Genomic DNA, 23808 nt, shown 5'->3' on the forward strand with positions numbered 1-23808 from the left:
TTAATTTAAATCTGTTGCTTGATAATTTTGCTGGGAACCCACTGATTCTGGCATTGTGACAAAACAGTGACCCAGGACTTTCTGTTTACCATCCTCATTTTGTGTTTATACTCCCTGTACCAGTGGTTTCTCTTCCAAACTGAAGTATCTTGATATCCACAGGCACTTGACTGCTCTTCAAAGCTTTCCTGGATGTCTCAAAAACGTGCTGATGTATACTGTCCTGATGGCCTGCCACACCTGGGGCAACCACTGCACCAGCCGATGAAGCAACATTATCTGTCTTAATTTCTTCCAATCCTCCCACATGGGCTCCTTTCCTTTCCTTTCCTTTCCTTTCCTTTCCTTTCCTTTCCTTTCCTTTCCTTTCCTTTCCTTTCCTTTCCTTTCCTTTCCTTTCCTTTCCTTTCCTTTCCTTTCCTTTCCTTTCCTTTCCTTTCCTTTCCTTTCCTTTCCTTTCCTTTCCTTTCCTTTCCTTTCCTTTCCTCATCCCATCCCTTTTCCCAGTGCATATTTGCCTTCTCAATTGGGAGCCTTGTCCAGAATCCACACTGTCTTCCCTCACCAAAGCAGAAGAGAGAGGGAACATTAGGAATGCTCATGGGATGTAGAAGTTTATGATCATCAATATCAACCCACGAGTTGTAAAAATGAATGGGTTTTGGCCTACTTCTCGCTCAAGGTACTTTTAGTTTTTAAAAACAGAAGCCCTCAAATTTAGTAAAGAATGATACATGACCATGTACATGCTATTATGTCTGAGTTAGCCATATATTAATTCCTAATCTATGTAGGTCAGACATGCCAACTCAACCTAGGAAGAGCCTGTGTCTGTGGTCTGAGGCTGAGCAGAGTAGTTTATCATCCCTCCTCCATGACTCTCGCCATAACCTTGCAGGAGACAAGAACATCATCACAGGAGTATGTCTGCCTCCTTTGAGTTCACATCTCAGAGCAAAATTTGGCAAAACTGGAAAACAAACTCAATGAAACAGAATAAAATATTTACTATTGTCTCCACAGAAAGTGCTGAATTTTATACAGTCTTTCCCAGAATGATCTGGATCAATGAAAACACTTTTTGACAGCATGGAGACATGATGTTCTTCAGTGAAAGAATAGCCACCTGGCCAATCAATAGAAATTCTAGCTTGGACAGAATAATTTTCCCATTCAAGACCAAATTACTCACTACCAGCTGTAGGTTAAGAATTTCTGAAGCCTATTTGACGGTTTTACATGAAGCAGCGCTAGCTATGGGGCAGGGGAGCACTCCCCTGCTAGCATTTCTTGATAGATATGTCAGCAGAGCAAAGAGATGGGGAGCAGGGCTGTGAGGGAATCCGTAACCACAGCACTGGTGTTTTTCCAGCCCTCTTTGCTCCCTGTCAGCAGTGACCATGAATAACAAGCAGGAAAAACAGAGGCAGGTTTTGAAGGGAAATGAGGGCAGTGGGGAGGGAGGAGGGAGGGTCCCACTTATGCAAGAGGGGATATAAAAGGGGGAGCAGAGTCCCCCCCTGCCCTGAAATCAGGAAGAGTGGGGCAAAAGGAGAACGTGAACCTCTTCTCTGAAGAGCAGGTTTGAGAGGTCTGTGTTTCTTTGTACCTTTACTGTGGCTGTTGCAGGGCAGGATTCAATAGGAAACGTGTGTGAGCCCTGGGCTTGCTTTGCACAGGTGATGTCTTTGGGAACAGCCTTTTTTGGTTCCTAGTTGCTGGGAAGCTTTTCACCCAGGTTTGTGCTGATGCAGGTTTTCTGGTACAGCTCTCTTTGAAGATCCAAATCCTCAGACACCGGGGCCGAAGGGCAGGATAGTCTCTTCTTTCTGAAGCTGAAGCTCTATCTTTAAGGACAGGCTTGTTCTTAAAACCATGGCAACCCAACAATAAAAAGCCCAACAAAAGGGCCCATATGTAGTAATTGAAATAATGCTTGTGCACTCTTGCTTAAAAATGGCTTAGAAGTAAAATGAAAAACTAGCTGTAATTAAGTCCTACTAGAATAAAATACATTCCAGGTGTAGCAGTGTGTGTTCTTCATAGTCTAATAACTTCTCTTTTAGTAGAAACTGTGCGAAGATAAAAGACAAGGATCTAAGAAGTGCACTAGTGTGTGATGCATCTAAATAGGGGAATATTAACTGAATGAGTATATGTGACCAGCAAATTAGTGAGGGCTGTGTCTGAGCTTTGTAGTAGGGCATAAGCATAAGCTGAAATCAAAGGCTCTCCCTTACTACTGAGGCCAACCAAATTCCCAGTAGTTTGAAGCAGGAGGAGCACTGTGATGAAAGCAGGTCATTGAACGTTTTCTGGTGAAACTTTTTTCTGGAGAAAGCTGGGTATTTTAATTCAATCACTTTATTTATTGAGTTGGGGGGGGGGGGATGGATGGAACTGAGAACTTTCAAGTAAAACCTATGTCTATGGTTCTTTGAAACCTGAATTTCTTAATGTGACAGAGCCACCAGAACACCACACACAGGAGTTATTGTTCAGCCTCCTTCTGCTCCCCTGCTTCTGTGGGGCAGCATCCCCTGTGGGCAGGGATGCCTGCTCTGGGGCTGGTTCCCACAGCTAAAGGAGACCACCAGGAGCTGCAGCATGATTTGGTCATGGACCATGGGGAGCTGGAAGCTGGCGATACCAAAACAAGAATGTTCCCTGGGTGCCAAAGCAGCACTTCTGAATCACACATGGGGCATAATGATCTAAGGAAAAAAAAGTACAGGGACTGTAGGTTATGTGATTTCCTCTTCCAGCATTTATTTGTCCACAGTAAACACGTAAGTGTGACAGCTGTTGTTTGTCTTATTATCATCACATGTAGCTTAATAGTCGAAGTCAATAATTCTTGTAAATAAGGATACTTTTCAGAGTTTTACAGAGCATAAAGTGTCCTTCACTGCAACAACCTTGGCTTCTGTGTAGTAGATACTGAGACTACTGGGCTGAGTTTGTTTTTTCCCTGTGTTCAGGCTTTGCATGGGAGGATGTAGCAAACGAGCTACAGCTCACAGGCACGGCGTGGTCTGGCCACTCGTGCACGTCACTGTTGCCTCCTGCCTCATGTGGACCTGAGCAGGTGGTGGTGCAGGAGACACAGATTTGGGCTGCGCTGTTACACATCCCACCCGCACCTTCACTGGCCTCTAAGGGACCAGCTTTCTTCCCCGGCCTGCCTGTGGGAAGGACCCTCCTGGTGAGAGGGAAAGAAGGGGGATACAACCCCAAAGCTAGCTCATTCTCTTTGGCATTTAGCTGAACAAAAATGCTTTTTTAATGGAGGAGCTACTTCTCCTATTGCCTGGATCCATGGCTGAGCAGCACGCATTTTATAGCAGTCTGGAGTTCGTACAAATGCTCTGGAACTATTTTGTTACCAGATGCGTCCTCGACTGAGATGCTCAGCAACAAGAGGACAAAGCACCTTAAATATTTCAAGCTGTTTGTTTAAGCCTTGTGTGCGCGATTGCATGTCATATGGTCCTGTGCTCAGAACCGCTTTCAGACCTCATTACAGCTAAGGTAATCAGATTGTTTAAATGAAAAGCAGGGCCGCAGAGACAGAAATTTCCCATCCCCAGCAGGACTCGGCTGTCCCTGTCTCCCCCTTCAGTTCCACCAGCTCTGACTGCCCAGATGCACTGAAAACATCCCTCTCTCTCAGCTCTCTCCTTGAAGCCAACATGTAACTGGGCACTGCAGTACAAGCCACTTCTGACTGGCCCTCTAAAATCAGGGGATGGAGGTTAAATCAGGCCTACTGCCATTAAAGCCATGCGATTTTAACTAACCACAATGGGGCACTGAATGAGACCCAGTCTAACCCAGCTTCATCATCCTCAGTTTGATACACTGTTAATTTGCTGGAAGAGGAAGAAGGGGCATGACAAACTGGAGGATCATCTAAAAAGCGGCAGAAAGATCTTCGAATGGCCCCCTTTTGCCAAACAGAACTTGGGAAGCTGAAAATGGGAGGGATGATGTTTTAGTAATCTGGCTGCAGTAACCTAATCCATCTAGATTTCATCCTCTCCTTTGCAACACATTTCATTTTGAAGAGGAAAAAGAACAAACGTTTGATCTCCTGGATAGGTCAAGAGGGAAAGAAAGGGTAAAAATTGAGAGCTTCATCATTTTACTCTGCAGTAGCATACATGTCCCACTCACTGATGGGTACCCAGGCTGCAAGGTAGAGATAAAAGGCAAATTCTGTGAGAAGAAAAAAAATCTGGTCTGACTACAACAAACACAGATACTAAAGAAATCTGCATTTCTTTCAGTCTGGCACAAAACAGACTGAGTTATTTTCAGCTCCTATAATCGGTACTTCTGCATAGTAAAATGCCTGTGTCCATTTTAGTAAATCTATAACCGCAGGCTAGGCAGATGTGCTGGGCTTGGTTAAAGGTTGTGTATCTATCCCTAGAACTTTCTATGCAGCCAGTGTTGAGCTGTGCTCAGGTTTCATCAGGTCCTGTCTGGCCTGAGCTAGCTTTTTTTTGCCCCCCAGCCTGTGATGTAAAGTAGTTTTGCGCAATGCCACTGCAGACACGTAGGAAGGGCCTTCCTCCCTGCTCTGTGGAAAGGGTGTAAGTCCACCATAAATCACGCCGCAGCGCTCCAGGGGAAAGAGGTGTCACCAGGAGCCTGCCCAAGGGGACACACACACCAGGACGGAGGCGAGTAAGCACACTTACCGGATTTGCTTGGAATGTCAGCTTTTCAACTCAGGTTTTCATGCTTTTCTGAGAGGTTCTGGGCCGACTTCTTCAGGGAATAAAACATGCTTGCTTTCCACAGATTTGGCTTAGTCTAAGTGCTGTCAGTGAGAACTGCCCCTCTTGTTTCTGCTCATGAGAAAATAGTTGACATGGTGGCTCTGGCAGCCCTTAAGGAGTAATCACAGAGCACCCACAGTGCCTAATGGCATGGCCTGACCGGGTGGCACAGAGGCATCCTCCCTGCTGCTACAGGAACGATTAAGAAATGCTTCAAAAGACTTGTATGATGTAGAGAGAAGGGCAGCACCTCTAATTCTTGGCTTTTGCGTTTGTTTTCCTGAGCTGTCCCAATCTAGAAAATGCAGAGAGTAGACTAGGAATGCACTAGCACAGTGTCCATGCTAACTGTGAGGATGAAGTTGGGAAGACATTTCCCAAGATAATTTTTTTACTGGTTGTAAGGAATGAAGAAGCCCTGCAGGGCTGCATGTCACTTGCTGAAACCAGAGCTGGGGAGGCAAAGGCGGGTCCGGGAGCGGAGGGGATGGCAGCACCACTGTTTCTGCCTATAGACCGATTTAGAGGATGGGGTGGGAGTTAATGGGGAAAAGCAACACTTGGATGAAGGCACAGGGCTGGAGATATACAGCAGGCCCTCCCCTGCATGCCTCTGGGGAACAAATAATTTCATGCCTGACCTGCAGGTACTCCCTAGGAAGATGCTCAGACATCCTGAGGGACCATCACAACAGCAGAAACTCCATTTGCAAACCAAGCTGTTAGATAGGGGCCTACAGCCTGGGAATACAGATGTATGTATGTAGGCAAGGTATGCCTAATTACCAAGCACCTGCGCATCTCAGTTTTCTTATTTCCAAGAGAGCGGTGATACTGCAAACATGAGTATTATTAGGCAAGAAACAATTGGGGATCCCTCAATGAAGTGAATATGGTTATACATCATAAATCAGGCTGTATGGTGACAGGTCTTAAATGCCTGGATTTAAACCCAGACACTTCCACTCTGTGTAAATTAAAGTGTTGGTGGGACAGACATTGCACTGTGTCCTTTCAAAAGGCTGAGGCTGCCACAATTACAATACCTGAAAGACTGTTTTGACTCAAAAAGCCTTGGAGAAAGAAGGTGGAGAGGAGAGCTTGGCTACGGGCAAGGCTGTTAGCATTTTACCCATCCAGTGAGCTCTGCAGAGATTGCAAAGGGCAAAAAAGGGTGAACAGAGCTATGATAAACAAGAAATAACTAGTGGAATAAGAATACACCACTGAAAACCAATGGTTTGGCTAATGTGTTGTAGATGTCTAATTTCCAATGCATTTGGATTTCAAAGGCACAAATTCAAAACCATATACTAGAAATCCAGGGAAGGTGCACCAGAGATATTAGTTATAAAAAAGCTGGATATAGGAAAAGTGAGAATTATAAAAATGCAAAATTTTTCCGTGTGTTTGCACATGTGTGTATGTACGTATAGATGTGCCCATGACTTTCTCATCCCCAGTATACACCAGATCCTTTGTGCCAAAACACCAGCGACATCCACATACTTCTCATCAGTAAAAACAAGAACAGCAGGTGGTCTTTTCCCACAGGAGAAGACTGCTTGTACAGTAGAGTACAACTCAGCTTACCCCTTCTAGCTCTGTATTCAAATAAAGAAGGTTCTATTAAAATGTTAGCAGAGTTAGCACATTGGTATAAGAAAGCCTTGAGCGTGTTTTCCTAGAAGCTAGAATGAATGTTTGGACTGGGCTATGAAAACACAAAATGCTCTGCTAGTGCCAAGTGTTATGCTGACAAGACATACAGTTCAGTGCTCAGACCTTAAGAGACCTGGTTTCCAAACCCGCTTCCCATGTAACAGCAGGCAAATCACTTAGCCCATCTGTGTGTCAGCAAGATTTAGTGCAGCAGTTTGGAGAAATAGCTCTGACCAGGTCTGAAAAGCAATATACGTGCATTATTATAATGTTTTGCCATAACTAGCATACGCTAGTTTGCAAGCCTAACTAGTCAGAGCACACAACCTTATTGCTTCCAGCTGAATCTTTCTGGTACTGCAGTGGGTAATGGAGTCAAATCCGTGCTTAGCCTTTCCCCACCTACCACCATTGAAACTGGTGACCATTTCCCCCTGGGCTTTTCAGGGGGCAGAGTCAGACCCGCCAGCAGTAAATACTGAAATTCCTGCCTTTGTAACTTCAGCACAGCAGTACCATCTTACCTTGTAAGCAAAGAGAAACTGTATTTACAACAGGCTGATCTGTCTTCTTTCCTCCTCACATTTTCTTTCAGCAGACACCGTAGAAGCAATTTTTCGACATGAATCTGGCAGCAGATCTCTGTTTGTTGGCGTGTCTCACTGCAGTGACTTGTGACCGGGTCTACGTCCACCCTTTCAATTTGTTTTCTTTCAATAAGAGTACCTGTGAGGAGCTGGAAAGCCTGGTCCAAGAGGGAAAGAAAACTTTTGTCCCTGTCTCAATTGAGTCCCAAACCCCACCTGCCTATGAAGATGACCTGAACAACAAGGACAAACTGGAAACTCTGAGCTTGAGTGGCCAAAGGCGGCAGAAGCTGAGCTACTTGAAGGACTTGGTGTACGTCCTGGGCATGCGGTTCTACAGCAAGGTGCAAGAAGCACGGCAGAACCAAAACATTCTCCTGTCCCCCACCAGTCTTTACAACTCCTTGGTATCTTTCTACCTGGGTGCCTCAAACCAGACAGCAGCTGATTTGCAGGGTTTGCTGGGATTTGTTCCCCCCTCCGGAGACCCTGGCTGTACCTCCAGGGTGGATGGACACGAAGTCCTTTCTAGCCTGAGGGAGATTGAAAGCCTCATCAAGAGCAGGGATGAGGAGCTGCTCTTTTCTAAGGTGCTCTGCCTGTTCTCAGCCCCTGGCGTCCCTCTCTCCCAAGCGTTCGTGCAGGACTTGCTCCCCTCCACTGATGCTCTCTATGCCCGAGCTGTTGACTTTACAAACCTAAGCGAGGCAGTGAAACAAATTAACACCTTCATGGAAGCAAAAAGCAAGGGCCAAAGCAAGTGCTTACTGACAGACATCGATCCATCCACCAACCTGCTGTTTGCTATGGACGTCCGCTTGGCAGGTATGAGGCAGGGGAGCTTGTTATGGGGACAGGCTGGGTGAAGGACAGGCAGTGACCCTGCTCCTGAGAAGGAAGCAAGGTCACACCTGGCCAGCAGGGAGAAGGAAGGGCTTGGATGATGAAAGGCTGGAATGCTGCTCCTTGTGCAGCACCCTGCGCCCCACCACTGTGCTGTGGGTCCTGCCTGCACCCTCCCACCAGCCAGCAACGGCTACAGGGAGGAAACAGAGGGAGATGGCCTCCAAGAAAATTTCTTCATCCAGGAAGCTAAGGATTAGGAAAGGTGTGGGAAGATGAATAAGAGAGGATTATGCAGAATTTCTGACTGCAAAGTCATGAGGAGTCTCCATCAAAAATTATCAGGAAGTAGGTTTAAAGCAAGCAAAACCAAAAACAAACCAAAACTTTTCCCCTAAAACCTTTATTTCTGCACGGGAAGAGGTCAGAGGTACAGATTAAAGAAAGTCTATAGAAGATAATGGTTATGGCTCCTCTAGTGCCTATTAAACACAGAAGGCTGGAGACAACTTCTGGCTCAGGGAGCAACCAAACAAGCTATCAGTTATGGAAGCTGGGAATATATACAAAATTAAAAAGAATTAAGGCAATCCTTTAATTACCTAGGGTCCTTCCATGCTGCTGTCCCAGAAATCCCCCTGTACTGCAACTGAGCCTTCTCTTCTGAGTGTAGCTGCTTTTCAACATCCTTGGGACTGAATGCAATACCAGAGATCACACGCTTTAGATCAGCTTGCCTACCAGTGACCACATTTTGAAAAACTGTCAGTGAGCCATAAGTTTCTAAATGGGCACCTACTGCTAAAGGTGGAGCTCTGGTGCTCATGAAATGCTTTTGTGCCTTTACCTTCCCACGTGCAAACTGGATTGTTGGCTTTCTTTGCTGTTCATGGGTTCTGTCATTAACTGATCCCAACTCCTCAGGGAGCTGTGAGCACCAGCTTTCTCTTCAGTGTAAGGTCTGGCATAGAGATAGCACTGCAAAAATCATTATTGTGTTACAGACTTGGGCATAGTCACAAAAGCAGAGGTTTCCTTTAGTGAAGCATTTTTTCCCACTTCTTCCATACTGGAAAAGTGTTATTTTATTAGCTTCAGACCCTTAGCATGTCCTCAAGGGTCTGACTCAGTGTTCAGCTCTACTGCCTCCTCCCTCGCAAAAGGGTGCGCTTGAGGTGTTGCAGTCTCCACATGTGGGATGGTGAAAACTGGCTCAAGAACAAGTGAATTAGTAAGGGACTCTGTTCTAATAAACACATGTGATGGACTGCAAAAGGGGAAAAGTATATTTTTTGTTCTGAAATGTGTTATATGTTCTCCTGAGATGCTGTCAACAGTTGTTTTCACATTTGTGACTCACTGCCAAGCAGTGGCTGCCATTTAGAACCCAGTGCAGAACATCAGGTGAAAATTGTACTGATAGACTTCTATATTCTTTTTGAAGTTGCAAAATAATTACAAACTAGTGAGTGAAAATAGCACAGTGGGACTGCATGATATTAAGTGCCCTTACTCTCTCCCATTTAGACTCTCTTTTGAAAACACAACCCTCAACAGCTTCAGTTTTAACTAGAAATTTCATAGGATGCTTTTGGCCATACTTTTTTATTTACAGTAAAAAGGCATAGCTTTCCACAGAAAGTCATCCCCTCGTTGAGCTTGTCAGGCAGGCATAAAGCCTGTGTTACAGAACTTGGAGTTCAGGACCTGAAGCAGAGAGGTCCGACACTTCTTTCTTGTGCTCCCAAGGCAGTACTGCAGGGTACCCTTGCACTCTCCCAGGCAACATCTTCACTCTGTCATTGACAGCCTTTTTCGCTTCACTTTATTGTAGACATGGGTTTCTTCCCTGCTCTGATGTAGTAGCTGAAAGGTTGCCCAGTCCCATAGCTCCCGTGTTCTGATATGAGAGATCTCACTGTAAGAAACCATTTCTTCCAGTGTCTCTATCACCTTCTAGAGAAGGGATGTCCATCTTCAGTTTTCCTTGCTGTACATTCCAGGTGTCTGAGGCAGAAAGCAGGGTTGTATATTTTTTTTAGAAAATAGATCTCATATCTTAAAAATGTGCTGTAAGTAACAAATAGTCATATTAAGGCTACTAACATCTCTTTCAGAGCATTTTCAGGGGAATACACACCTAGTCACACATTTGAGGGCACAGACACCCAGACCCTCACCTGGAACAAAGCCGGAGGGAGCCCTTTCAGACACAGGGGTGCTGATTTGTCCTGGTTCATAACTGGCACAATATTAATGGACTCAGCCCCAAAGTCAATAGCAGCGCTTGCAATATCTTTCCCAAAACTATTTAAAACCAGTTACTATCCTACCTTGATACACAGAATCATAGAATGCCCTGACTTGGAAGGGACTCACAAGGATCATCAAGTTTTGTCTATCTGAATGCTCAATACTTTTTTTTCCTTTCATTTGAGTCTGTTACAGTCTTGACTTTTGCTATCCTGTGAGAATAAATTCTGCAGGTTGTATAGACCCTGTGAAAGCAGCTCCTGCTTGCATCCCTTGTTCTTATAACAAAAAAAAAAAAAAAGGGTGAACAACTCTACTTCTGTATTTTTTTGTTTACACCTTTCACATCTCCTACCTGCTGCTTCTTTTCAGGGAAGTTATAGTAGGCAAAAGTGCCTAAATGCTCTTTCTATGCAAACTCATTTAAGAGGCAAATGTTCCTATGCAAAACCACTTACTATGTATTAAATATGTTAGGGTCCAGCATTTATCTAGATTTATTGGAGAACAGACTAGTTAACAGTACAGCTTGAGCAGCTCCTATTTTACTCCAATATTAATCATTATAATGCAAGGACATCCTTTACCACAACATGAACATCTCTTTTCCTAATTCCACCAAGCAGCAGTTTTGAGATTTTTTTAATCTTATCTGCCTATCTGGGCAGCAGCTCCCAAATGTGCCATCATGGCTGCTCGGGGGATGGAGAGGAAATCCAAGCAGACCCTCCACACAGGCCTGTGAGCCAACTGGGAGCCACATGGCAGCCTGTGAGGAAGCAGGTAACCAAGCAAGAAGAAATGCTGCGCCCAGGAAAAGCAGCAAAGCCCCTAGAAATAGAGCAGCTTTGGTCACAGTCCTGATGGTTGTGGTCCCTGTGCTGTAAGCCTGCACCACCCTCTGGCTGATGGTACCAGAAGGCATATTAAAGGCAGGATAGGTATGTTTACAGTAGCTAAACATTATCTAATACTCACTGCCCTTGTCTAATGCACAGTGTGTTGTTGTTAAACAAATACATAAAACAGCTAAGAGACAGAGGGGAGGAATGAAGTAAGAGAAGAACCAATTTCTTCTTTCTCAATTTGTTTTTCAGTAAATGTTAAACAAGCCTCCCAGCTCAAGGAGCCTCAGGAATTCTGGGTGGATTCAAACACGAAGGTCTCGGTCCCTATGCTGTCAGTCACAGGGACATTCAAGTATAAAACTGATGACAGTGGGACATTTTCTGTGGTGGAAGTCCCCATCAGCAAGACCACGCTGCTGGTGCTTCTGCAGCCCATTGATGGCAGCAACCTGGAGCAGGTGGAGTCCAAGCTGCCTCTGCAGTCCTCAGCCTGGCTTCAGCAGCTGTCCCCGAGGTAAAGATCAGGCACGAGTGCCCTCCCCTAGGGATGAATGGGATGGGGTGCACTGTGTGGGTCTGCCTGCTCATGGATGGATGCTGAATCCTGCCAGGAAGGGTTTAACACCAAGCACAAAGAGAAATGCCTGCGAAACTCAGGGACCACTCAAAAGGATGATCAGCTTTTTTTCTGGGGGTATTACAAGGAAACAAGCAAGTGCCTTTCCACAGCTGACAACACAGGACACATGAAGTGGGGTGATCTGGAGTTTAATAGCGTACCCAGGGCAGATTTAGGGTGACTTCCCACGTGGAAGCAGTACCACCACCACTCAGTCCTGGGTAGATGTCTGCCCCCACATCCTGAGCACTTCTCACAGGTGTTTTCATATGCGCATTCCCCAGAACTGCCCAAACACCGTGCTTTGACACCCGAGAGCACACACTCACCTCTCTCTCTCTTTTGCAGAGAAATCAGGTTAACACTGCCGGAGTTAACAATAGAAGACAGCTCTGATCTACAGGAGCTTCTTGCAGATATGGAACTGCCCGCGCTGCTGGGGAAGGGGGCAGATCTCAGTAAAATAAGTGACACCAACCTAACAGTTGGAAAGGTACAGTGCACATCCCCGGCAAGCAAAAAATATGCTCCCTGTTCAGTTTCAGCCTCTTTGAGTGTATAAATTTACCTAGAACAAACCAGTCAGAGCCATGTGGGACGCATGCTAGAAGGGCACTTTCTAGATGAAGGAATGACAGTGAATACTTTTTAGATTAACCCATCAGTAGGAATAGATTTGCTTTAAACTATTCAAATTTCAGCACTGCAGCAAACACAACGTGCCAGAGAGATGAAGCTTGAGGTCTGAGCACGCCAGGTACTCCACGTACAAACAAGACTGCATTCATTACCCGCCCAGCTCGAACACGTCCAGGCACCGCAGCTGGAGCGAGCGGCAGAGGCTGCAGCTGCTGAGCTTTGAGAATAAACCTCCCTCACTTAGGGGGAGATTTATCCTTAGACTACTCCCAGAAATCGCAAACACAGAGGTGTGTGCAGCACATGATGGTACCTGAAGGCTCCAGCATTCAAGTCCCAAGGGGAAGAAGGGAGAGCTTGGAGGAGAGGGCCGACTCTCATAAAAAGAACACAAATTATTTTCCAGAAGTATAATTCAAGTGCCTTTACCTTTATTTAATTCTATTTTTAGGGGGTGTCCTACCTTGGAAGTTGTGTCATGGGCTTCAAGGGTACCAGGATTTCATACAGCCCAAGCATACAAGCAGTTGTAGAGCTCTTTCACATTTATGGAAAAAGTACTCCAAGGTCTTTTTTTAAACATCCATGGTGTCTACCCTGTGCCGCTTACACCTGATCTAAGCTGCTGATTACTCCATGTGCTAGGAAGCACTTAAACCCTCATTCATCTCTTCACTATCATGCTCTCGTGACTCTGGATTTACTCGTTTGTTTTGCCTTACAGGTAATAAATAAAGCCTTTTTCAAACTGAGCAGTGATGGACCAGAGCAGCCAGAAGAACCCACAGCGCAGAAGGAAGATTTGGTGTTCCTGGAAGTAACACTGAACAAGCCGTTCCTTTTAGCTGTTCTTGAAGAGAAGTCCAGGGCGATGCTTTTTCTTGGCAGAGTGACAAACCCACTGCACGGGGTGTAAATGCAAGCACGGGGGATAGGGAGGGAGGCGAATGATGCACATTTCCCATCACCTTTTTCTTATTCATCAGCTATTGTTGTGATCTTGTTGAGTGCCCTACTTAGCTTTGAGATGAAGCAGGTAGTGCTTGAAATACAGCTTTTTGGAAGCTAAAACATTGCAACATTTCATTCTTGTTCATCTATTTGATATGACTCAAACCCTTCCTTCAGCTTCTTTTCTTTCCTTATTCCCACTTTGTCTTCCTTCTGCCCCCAGCTCCCTTTTTCAATGCAGTGGGGATAAAGTTGTAGCCAGCAGGGCACTGACTTAAAAAAATAGTTTCAAAAGCACAAGCGGCATTTAATATACAAAGGTGTAGAAAAGGACCTCATCATTCCTAAGAGCTAACTTTTAATTTTCCGTTTGGTCTGTTTTGCAAGAGAGACTGCCTTTTATGTTACAGTGAAAGTTTCAGGGTTATCCACAGAGATTTCTAGCTTCGTCAGCAATGTTTTCCTTTAAAATGCTGCCAAGAGCACGGGCAGGTTTCACTTGTTCCACTGAGACAAGATTTTTCGCCTTGGAAGCAAAAACACATTTAGAGGAAGTTTCTTCTTTCTGCAGCCCAGATGGATACATTCATTTCTTAACTCTATGGAAAAGCTAAAAATAGGGTTTGGTAGCATTAATGAACTGTGATGGATAAATTCTCATAGCCTGACAGATTTCTCTTCAAATTGTTTTAAGGGGAGGAAAAAAAAAAAAAGAGCATTCTATTCCTCGTAGTACTTTCTAACCTGAGAGGCATTTATTACAGCCTTATAGTGAAAAAGAACATTACTGGTTAGAGCCCAGATCTGTGAACTTTAACATAACCAAACCATATGTTCTTAAAAATAGTATTAATGGCAATGATCTGTACCACTATAAATGGTGGATGTGCAGCTACACATGAATAAAAAGGGCTCAGTGGTCCAATCCAACTCTTAAGAGAGTCATAAAGGTTTGAAACATGAAACTGGAACAACAGATTATTAGACATTTCTTGAATTAGCAAGTGAAGAATTGGGAGTGCAATCTTGGTAGTAAGGAAAGCCTCTCAGCAGAACGTTTTTTTCCACCTCTCATCCTTAAATTTGTCTTTAGCGCTGATGGCCTCCAGTAAATAACCGCAAACCTCTTTGGTATATGATGCCAGATGTACCCCACAGAGCACAGTAGTTCCTTGTCATCCATAGTGGCCCAAATGTCTGTCTAATCCAACCCACTAACACCAGTGGCTCACTACTGGTGATGTAGATACATGACAGACCCTTCCAGCTTGATGGAAAAGACTAACAAATAACACAACTCACTCTGGTGAATACCAAGATTGAGTGCTGTGATGTAGCATTCATGTATTTATGCAGTTATACTGTATGTATTCCAGATGCTCTAACATCTAAATACTGTACTTGTATTATATGCAGAAGCAATTAACTATAAATATGCAGAGACAGAAAGATGCAAATAAAACCACTTCCAAGTTGCTTTGCCACAGTTCAGCTGGATTTATGTCCATAACTGCATTCCTTGTTCTGGCTTCTGAAATTTGCTCCAAGTCAGATGTTTTTTAAGACAGTAAATTGCAAATTATCATGCAATGCAGCCAACAATATAGCTGTAAGCATGAATGAGGCAGCTTCCAAGTGTTCATACCAATTTAAAAGTTATCCCATTTACTCACTGAAGACAGAAGGTAGCATCAGCCACAAATAAAATTTCAGACCACAAAATGTTTCATTTCTATGATGAAGAGGGAGGATAACAAAAGTGAGTCCCTGGCCATGCTGCCAGTAAGTTCTGGGACAAAATGTCATCATTCACAAGTGTGGGCTGCATGCTCTTGGAGGACTCCATACCCTGGTCAGTGGTTACAGGCAGAAAACCACCAAACCAACCCTACCACCCACAAAACCAACCACTTTTCAGAAAACAAACTTTGCCATGGAGAGCACCTCTCTACTGACACCCTACAAAAGGAAGGAAGAGCAAGCTGAGACAGGGAACTAAAAGTATACTGGCCAAGGCAAGGACTGAGGAGAGATGCTGAGCAAGTGCTACAGTACCAAAAAGATGAGCTATCTGTACGTGCACCCACTCTCCTAGACATCAATATGGTAAAGAAACCAAACCAAAACAAAAAAAACCAAAACCCCACACAACAACAACAAAACACAAAACCCCCAAAAAACAACAAAAAACCCCCTCAAAAAACCCCAACTAAATCTCTCCGCTTCCCCAGCAATATATACTCTCCCAAGACTTGTTTCTGACATCCGTTTTACATCCAGAATTTTTATGGCATTTTATACTCTCCCCTGCCCTCCAGCGGCCTCCTCCAGTTTCACCAAATCCCCCCGCCGGGCCCCCAGCGATGCGCATCCCAAGCACCATTAGCTCAGCTGCCGTCTATGGCTGAACAGTCTAGTGACTGAAGCACCCAAATTGTGCTCTTAACAGACAGATTTGGAGAAAGAAAACGGACAAGGGACAGTCTTCTAAAGTATCTTCAAAACAACATAGCTTATCCCTAAACATAGCTGACAGTTATGCTGATATGCCTAAAAAAATTAGGCAGTTGGCTTCCTCATCCCTCCAGTTCAAGCATGAAAATAAAAATGCTGATGGAAAAGGAGAGTAAATATTCCTCCGTGTTGAGCACTCCAACCAGATGCACATGTTGGTTGTTACCTTTAGGTTAAAACAGTCTAATAACCATTTTAGAGGGAAACATGCTACCACTCTTCCCCTCTGCGATGCTATTATCCAAAACCTCTTCCAGCTGAACTCCTTCCAGAATTAGGAAGGCAAAGCAAGTTTTCTAGAAGTCCTAAAGGGGAAGAAGAAAAAGGCACAAAATCTGCATTACTGTCATGAAGTGCACTTACAAAAAATATCTGAGGAATAGAAGAACAAGGATTAGTCACAGAAGACACCTCTATCAGAACACACTCGGTAGATCCTTTCATCCTGATGGATATACAGTATTTGAAAATGCTAAAATTCATTTTAGTAAAGACAAAGACAATTTACACCTTTCTTTCAACAGGAGTTTCACAGATATTTTTAACTAATGTCATACTCCACTGAAAGAAAATCAAATGCTATTCAAGTGAACAAAAAGAAAACATGGGGAGCTGACATAAAACCAGTAATGTAGACATTTACAGCAATCATGGGGCCATTCAATAATTTTGATTTGCTATACAATGTTATTTTCTGCTCTGAAATTAAAGCTGGTCTTCAACAGGAAAGAACAGAGCTCAGCCTGTATGCTCAGCAAGCTGATGCTGACAAGTAGGAAGTGGTGTTATTCAGTAAGATGTGGGAAGTCACGTGCAATAAAAGGGCAAATAACCTTTTTGTGCCTTTTTGGTTTGGTACACAGATTGCATCCTTTTTCCTGATTTTGGAGGATACAAACAAAGCTGTTCTATCTTCAATGATTAGTATGCACAGATCCCAGAATCTGCTACTTTTGTGACAGCTGTTATAGAAATTTAAATTTACAGAGATACACATCTTCCAAAATAAGTTGCACAATGCATTTGCAATACTATAGTCTCAGACTACAACTTACACATTCATTTTATAATAAGAAAACATTGTTGAAAACAACAACAGCTAGTGGTAGCAAGATGTTTCTACTCCTAACTCTTAAGAAAAGCAAATGAAGGGATGCAGGGAATTCAGGTTTTCTAGGTTCATCAATTAGAAGCCTGGAAAAATATTACACAGACAACAAACTTCTTGCTCATAAGCAGCAAGTTATCTCCACTTAGCAGTGTGTACCTAAGGTTCTGGCTGAGGGTCCCCCACATCCCTGAATGACACAAACAGATCTGACATCTGGCAAGTTGGTTCACTTCAGTTTCTTTCTTCAGCAACAAATTTGGATGCTCTCACAGCTGTACATGTTGCCATGAACACAGAGAAGCTGAGAAAATTAGAAGAGTCAAATCCTTCTCTCCATTATTTAGACTGAATCCAAGCAGAACCAACATAATTTTAAACAGTAGTACTTACCTCACTGCCCTCCTTCATAAAATTGATTTAAGAAAAGTCATAATAATCATCTATCCTACTCACTTCAAAAGCACAGTGATCACGTAGTTGTGTCTTCTCGACTAAAATATTGTCAGTTCTTCAACAGTGAGGAATAAAAGCCCACATGGTGTGAAAGACTTGCTCACTACAACTTCAATGCTACACGACAGTCACGTGCTGCAAACTCCGTGTTTCTGAGTGCTTGGAAGATTTGCACCATCTTTGGCTCCCCCATTAAGACCCAAGTTCTCTGAAGACTTTAGGAAGAAATGGGTATTTTTAATTAATAAACATGAACTAGGATTACAGTGTTCTATTTTCACAGAGTACAAAAACACCCCCAAAACCGCAAACAGAAGCTTCCTTCACTCACATAGGGTATTCTGTCGTTTGAAAGCCTCAAACTCACCATCTGCTGTCCCCAGAGTGTGTTATCTGTCCCTCACAAAGAGAAACACCAACAGGGAAATCAATTCAGGTTCAAGAGAGCTCTGTGTTAATCCTTCTACCATTTAAAACCCTAACAACACTTTTAAATTTCCTGCTATATAAAGATGCACCTTGCACTGAAGCAACTATGTTTGAAATTATAAGACTTCTACATGTACTCAGGCAAAACATTCCCCTGAATTCTAATAGCCAATATAATACAAATCAGAAATATGCCAACTCTGAAAAAATTCCAGCTTAGTGAATTTTTACTCTGAAGGACAACAGGTAGCCTGAATGTAACAGCCAATAAGTTAAATACTGATGCTATAAGTTATTTTATAAACTTAAGAGCTTTTTTTATGCAGCGCTTCTCACCAACAAGGTCTCACCAAAAAACAGTATAATGTAAACATTCATTCAAAACCCAAACAAGAGCTAACCATATCTCGTGATGAAGCAAAGCAGGTAAGTGCAAAGCAATAACAAGAAATAGCAGATTTCTATTCCTGTGATCACCTTCTTTATTCCAGAAGAGCTGGAATAAAGTCCCTTTGGAAGCTTTTGACAACCATAATTGAACACATTTGATTCAAAAACACATGGGACACCAAAAGTCAGGAAGACAATTTATTACCTAATATTTTCATCATATAAGTTCATTGTTCTACATTTTAAGATGTACAACAAGAATTTCAAAAACCCACATTTTATTCCACTTTTATTCTACAGTAGAAAGTTTAGAACTTTGGATTGCTTTCCATATAATGGAAAACTATGGTAAATTCTCAGTCTTTTGGTGAAACAAGCCTCTCTTGACAGAAGATGCACTGATTTGTTGCTGAGATCCATGAGGAAGCACTTCATTGCTACTTATTTGGTAAAACAAAGAAGAGTTAAATTCTCTGTCTTTTAGGGACATTCTTTATCTTCACTTACATGCTTTCAAGAATGTCTAGGATTGTTCTGCTGTAGCCTGATCCTTGGCGTTTAGAACCAGATCTGTGAGGGCTGAAAAGCTTTTTATGCTGCTTGTTTCCAGTCCCATTTTTCGTATCTAAAGAGACATAGAAAAAACATTAATTTTCTTTAAAACATCTAAAGGTCATTAATTATTCTACTTAAAACATTTAGCAAAGCATGTGATTTGTTCTGCATCAATGTGTGACAAAAGCTGCATATAGTGCACACTATAAAAAACAATCTGTATCCAACTTTACTCAGTTAAGTTTTCGCAGTTAGTGTCGTGTCTTGCAGGAAAATATTTAACCATCTTCTAGGCAACTTGCAACTAAAGCCAGTTGGAAGTTTTCCAATGAAACAGTCAGGAAGAGAAATTTGGCTGTAAGTTTGTTTTTAATGCATTGATCTCAACTGAATTTGTTTCAAACCCCAAATGAGGTTTCTGGGCAAAACTTTAAAGATAAACATGAATACATCCAAGAACAGCCAAGAGCATGATGGTGAAAGCATTTCAATGGGCTGCCAGAGCCTGCGGCTCCAGCCTCAAACTTCCTGGGGGATGAAAACAACTCTACAAATAGAGAGGTTGCTACGAGTCATTTCTTACCCAGGAAATCTATTGCTCTCTATTTAGAAAAATACAGCCATAAGAAACCTAAAAGTGCACTGCCAAAGAAAAAATCTGGATCTAAATAAAACCATAATGAAATGATTCTGAAAAGGCGTTTGCTGCTGGACCTCTTTGTAATATCTACATGTACCAAAACAGCTCCTAAATGATTACGAATAATCTATCCCAGTTCAGCTAAAATTCATATTGCAGTGATGCTGCCACACATAATAGGAATACAAGAACAAAAGCCCAACCCCAGACAAAAACTACTAAATAATAGTTCTTGTTGGTAAGATTTCCATACTTCTACCCAAATCATCTTCCTTTGTGATAAGTCTCAGATACGAGAAAAGCATCTGCTCACACACAGGCGGACTTTATCTATCTGTTATAATGCAGCAACAGCATCTGCTCATAAACAAGAGTGATGATAACCGCTTGGTAACTCATGATGTGGACTTGCACTTGGAAGTTTGTTTATTTCTATATATAGTCTTCAGAAATAAATGAGTACAAAATAGTATGCTTAAAAAATTTCATGTAGCTACTACTGCACACATTTCCTGGAATATTTTCTTCTTTTGTTGTTATTTACAGCTTCATATTTGGCACTGAAAGGAACTTACAGTTCTGCAGCACAACAAATAAAGCTAATATCTTCAAAGCTCTTGGGAATAGGCCCTTGGCTATGCAGTTAAGTCAAGGCTGGAAACATCCAGAGAGAAGGCAGACAAAAGCAAGGCCACAAAGACATTTCCACCCGAGCTAAGGCAAGTCCTGCCCTTTGATCTGTCCACACAGTGTTTCTTCTTTGTGCTTCTTAGCACTAAGCAGTACTTGATTTTTAAATAGTAAGAAATACCAGCATGCATTCTACAACCACCAAGGTCTCAAGTCACGTCCATTATACAGATGTGAAAAAACAAAGCACTCCCCTGTCCAACAAAATCACACCTTCAGCACTTTCACAACCAAGAACTAAATCAAGCTTCCCTTTCCTCCTCTATCTCACTCTCTTCCAAAACCAGTAATAACAGTAAACAAACTTATTTCTCATAACTTACTTGTTCTCCAAAATACTCCACGTCCAGGGCCAGCTGCAGTCGGATTTTGTTATCATCACTCATGCCCCCATTTGTACCAATAGGGTTTGAAGTTGCAGTTTTTCTGGCTTGCTTCAACCTTTTTAGGCTCTCTTCCATTTTCTTAACAGAACTTAACACATCAGATACTGTTTCATAATACCTAAATTAAAGAAGATTAATGAGAAAAAATTACACTTTACAGAAAAGCCTACTGCATACACATCAGTATATCACTTCCCCTGACAAAAATGCTGAACAATGCTGGGAGGAATGGTTTTCCTTGTGAGGAAGCTACTTATGTTTCCATCATTATTACTTAACCAGCATTTCCATCATTAGTTCCAGAGGTCAATCTGAAGATTGCCATTCAGTGTTGAAGCTTCATTCTTAGCACAACATTTTTGATCTGCTCAAGATGTTTGAACTCAATAGAGAGCAAGGAATGCAGTTGCTCAATTTCAAACAGTCTGAATCAGCCTCTACTTACAACCAATGGAGCAGTAAGTAAAATTCCTTTTACAAGCAGGACAAGAATAACAGCCTGACAGACCAAAAATTACATAATTTTAGACAAGTTCTAGAAGTGTACATGTATATGAGAGCATGCAACTTCACATCAGTCAGAAGTGGCTATTTCTGAAATGAAGAAACTGATCTAAACAGAACTTCTGGGAAGCTGGCAGGAAAAGTAAAAAGAACAATAATTCCAAGTTAGAAATGGTACAGATGGAATAAAACTCAACTTCTTACATACTGGGATACACATTAAAGAAAGCAGAGAATCAGACAAGGTAAACAAATCAAGTAATCAACAAAATTTTAAAAAGCCTTATGGATTGAAATCCCATGCCTAAATGGGAAGGGCATAATATCATATAAATTAACTAACAGATGCCCAGGACAGTGAGTTGTTAAGAACAGCAACAGGAGAAAACAGAGCAACAATGGGCAATTAGAGGATCCATGAGAAAAGTAACCAGATTGAGCTATGTTCTGTAATTTGCTAAAATCAGTAACTTTCAAAGATCCTCTCTCTGACAGGGATCAAACTACTATTGCAAGTATTTAAAAAGCTGGAAGAATCTTCCTGATGCTTGCTTTTAAACAGGGAGGCAACAGAAAGGCAAGCTTTTAAAAGAGATAATTAGATAGGAATGACTAAAGAAAATGTTCTTGCCAGTGCCATGGAAACTGTTTCAAGAAACCATTCTATAAAAAGTAAAAGTATACCCATAAAAGTCAACCATAATGCCTTTTCGTATCTTGGTATTTTCTAGTCCCACTGACATGTGAAGACTTCCTACTTCCACTGTACTTCAAAGTCCTTCTGCCATTAAGCAAGTCTAGTTTTCAGTGATTTTTAACCACTTCATGCTCTTTCCTGTTTTTCTCATTTGGATGCAAGGAGATATCGCCACAGCAGGAAATAAAATTAATTACTTGCATCCACATTCTCAATGAAGAAACTGCAATATTGCTTCATTTAAGACATTCAGTTTGTCTCTCCTCTTGTTCAGTGAGGATAAGATATTAAAAACCAAACCAAAACAGAAAAAACTAGTAACAGCAAATTATGTAAACAGAATTCAACAGAAAATTCTAAGGAATCACCAATTGAACATGCCAATCTTACCTGTGTTTAACCACTACAACTATGTTTAACCTAGCACTTGAGTCAGTTTTGGTAATGCTGACATGGAAAGTGAGAAACTGCTTTTTGGGGAAAAAAAGCGCTCTGGCTGGATCCAAGAAACTACAGAACAGATACTTTCTTTGCATGGTGTCACCAGATTTACTGAAGCTTTAAAAGCAAGGCAGACTAGACACAGAGAGGTAAATAGACAGACAGACAAGAATTCACTCTAAGATATTTTAGCTGCACAGGCATGTGATGTGACATTCCAGAAATCTTTGGAGTCCTTCAGTAATGTAACTTAAACCTAACTGCTGTGGGTTAACAGCAACCTTCTTTTTATGGAGTAATAACTGGTTAAAAGAAGGGACATCAAGCTTGACCAAGTAGGTTTTGTGCAAAATGGAAGTGACCAGTGGAATCCAGTCCAATCTATTCTTAACCTCATACAAAATACCCAAGAATAATTTTACAGACAGTTAGTGAATATTTCAGTGTCAAAATTGTCTTATAATTTTAAGTTTCTTCTGAATAACCAAAAAAATGACTGCAAAGTGCTGCAGATGCACTGGGCATTAATAAGGACCTGAGAGGTGCCAGAAGTGGAGCAGCAGGAAAGGATAAGGAGGCAAAAGGAAGGAAGACACTCATGTTCTGACCACAATTTAAAGCCCTAGTATTATGTGGCTAATTCTCAGAAAATACCAATCCAATGAACAGCAGTAGTCAATGGACAAGACAATATGCTAAGAATTATTAGGAAAACATGTAAGGACAGACAGAAATACCAGCATCACACCTTAATCCACACGGACTCTTCTGATCATATAATCTATGATCAGAAAGGACAAAGAAAACCAGCAACAACAACCATAAAGATGAGAAGAGGAAAGAAACATCAATATAGGAAAGAGGAATCTATTTTGAAGCAATATTACAGGGATATAAAAAAATTATAGCAGGCACAGGAATAAATTATCCATAATGCAAGAAGTACAGGGTATCCAGTGAAATTATCTGGCATAAATTCCAAACAAAAGCAAGTATTCCTTTTCATGTTACACAGTTTAACTGCTTGAACTCACAGAATGCACCATCCATTTAAAATCCATTAAGGAACTTAATGCAGACGGATATTCATGCTCAAGAATTCCTCAAGATGCTAACTTGGAAACGGAAGTTCTACTGAAGAAAGTATTGTTTTGTGACTGCCTTGTTAAACTATGATCAGTTAGCTCTTCAGCAGTTAAAAAAAAAATCCAAACTTTTTTTTAAAAACCACTAATAAGTTGGATAATCATTACATACATTTAAAAAGTCAAAGCAAAGTAGAACTCCAGCTTCTTGAAAATTCAATCATTGTTCACTGAAAATAGCATGAGGTTAAGGTCTTATGTAAATTCGGAAACAAAATGCAAATTTTTAGTTCACTGTTGCATTACTAGATCTAACCAAATTTTCAAATGCCCTATTCACAATGTCACGGTTTGTACAGACCTGAGCAGAAGTCATGTCTCTGGATTCCCTGCCCTGCTTTTCATCTGCTGAATGCACAATATCAAAGTAAATCTGAAAAAATATACCCTGCCAAAAGAGGGATATATTCTTTACTGTTGTGTTAACTCACAGTGGTTTGGTTTTTTTCCTGTGCCCATACAATGTACACTGGAGTTTTTAATTAATGCAAAGAATGCTCTGTATGGTTCTTACTTCTGTGTGCTTTCAGAGAGGGCACCTTCCAACCACTGATGAATCATGGGCTGCTTCAATATATCTTTGTATTCATTCTGCAGTCGGTAGAAGGGCTTAAGAGCGCTGTCAACATAAGGTGAAGCTTTAGTTGGCACCTCCTGGTAGATG

General features: G+C 42.0%; 2 protein-coding genes across 4 annotated transcripts in view; one reads left to right on the forward strand and one right to left on the reverse strand.

The window, feature by feature from the left end:
- The first annotated feature begins 1453 nt into the window (after window positions 1-1453).
- AGT (angiotensinogen) lies at window positions 1454-14675 on the forward strand. 3 transcript variants are annotated; one of them, XM_021296031.2, is made up of 5 exons: window positions 1454-1591; window positions 7045-7861; window positions 11230-11494; window positions 11948-12092; window positions 12963-14675. In XM_021296031.2, the coding sequence occupies exons 2-5, from the start codon at window positions 7072-7074 to the stop codon at window positions 13152-13154; spliced, it is 1392 nt and encodes a 463-aa protein (XP_021151706.2). In that variant the 5' UTR covers window positions 1454-1591; window positions 7045-7071; the 3' UTR covers window positions 13155-14675. The 3 variants fall into 3 exon arrangements, with proteins under 3 accessions (XP_021151706.2, XP_021151707.2, XP_005508686.2); XM_021296032.2 differs by having other exon boundaries at window positions 1468-1591; window positions 7048-7861; XM_005508629.4 differs by lacking the exon at window positions 1454-1591 and adding an exon at window positions 4531-4688 and having other exon boundaries at window positions 7048-7861.
- Window positions 14676-18271: 3596 nt separating this feature from the next.
- COG2 (component of oligomeric golgi complex 2) overlaps window positions 18272-23808 on the reverse strand; it is a 29771-nt gene continuing 24234 nt past the window's right edge. Inside the window, exons 16-18 of the mRNA XM_005508630.3 lie at window positions 23659-23798; window positions 20295-20475; window positions 18272-18711 (exon numbers count right to left, since the gene is read on the reverse strand). Of these exons, the coding sequence (XP_005508687.2) occupies window positions 18610-18711; window positions 20295-20475; window positions 23659-23798 (423 nt within the window). The 3' untranslated portion in view covers window positions 18272-18609. The remainder of the gene's footprint in view (window positions 18712-20294; window positions 20476-23658; window positions 23799-23808) is intronic.

The sequence above is a fragment of the Columba livia genome, chromosome 3 (assembly GCF_036013475.1).
Source record: "Columba livia isolate bColLiv1 breed racing homer chromosome 3, bColLiv1.pat.W.v2, whole genome shotgun sequence".
NCBI lineage: Eukaryota > Metazoa > Chordata > Aves > Columbiformes > Columbidae > Columba > Columba livia.

Bases quoted from the DNA above. Each gene is read 5' to 3' on its own strand.
- AGT (XM_021296031.2), top strand. From the start codon at position 7,072: ATGAATCTGGCAGCAGATCTCTGTTTGTTGGCGTGTCTCACTGCAGTG. The intron at 7,862-11,229 runs GTATGAGGCAGG...TTTGTTTTTCAG, and splicing joins TATGGACGTCCGCTTGGCAG to TAAATGTTAAACAAGCCTCC. The intron at 12,093-12,962 runs GTACAGTGCACA...TTTGCCTTACAG, and splicing joins CCAACCTAACAGTTGGAAAG to GTAATAAATAAAGCCTTTTT.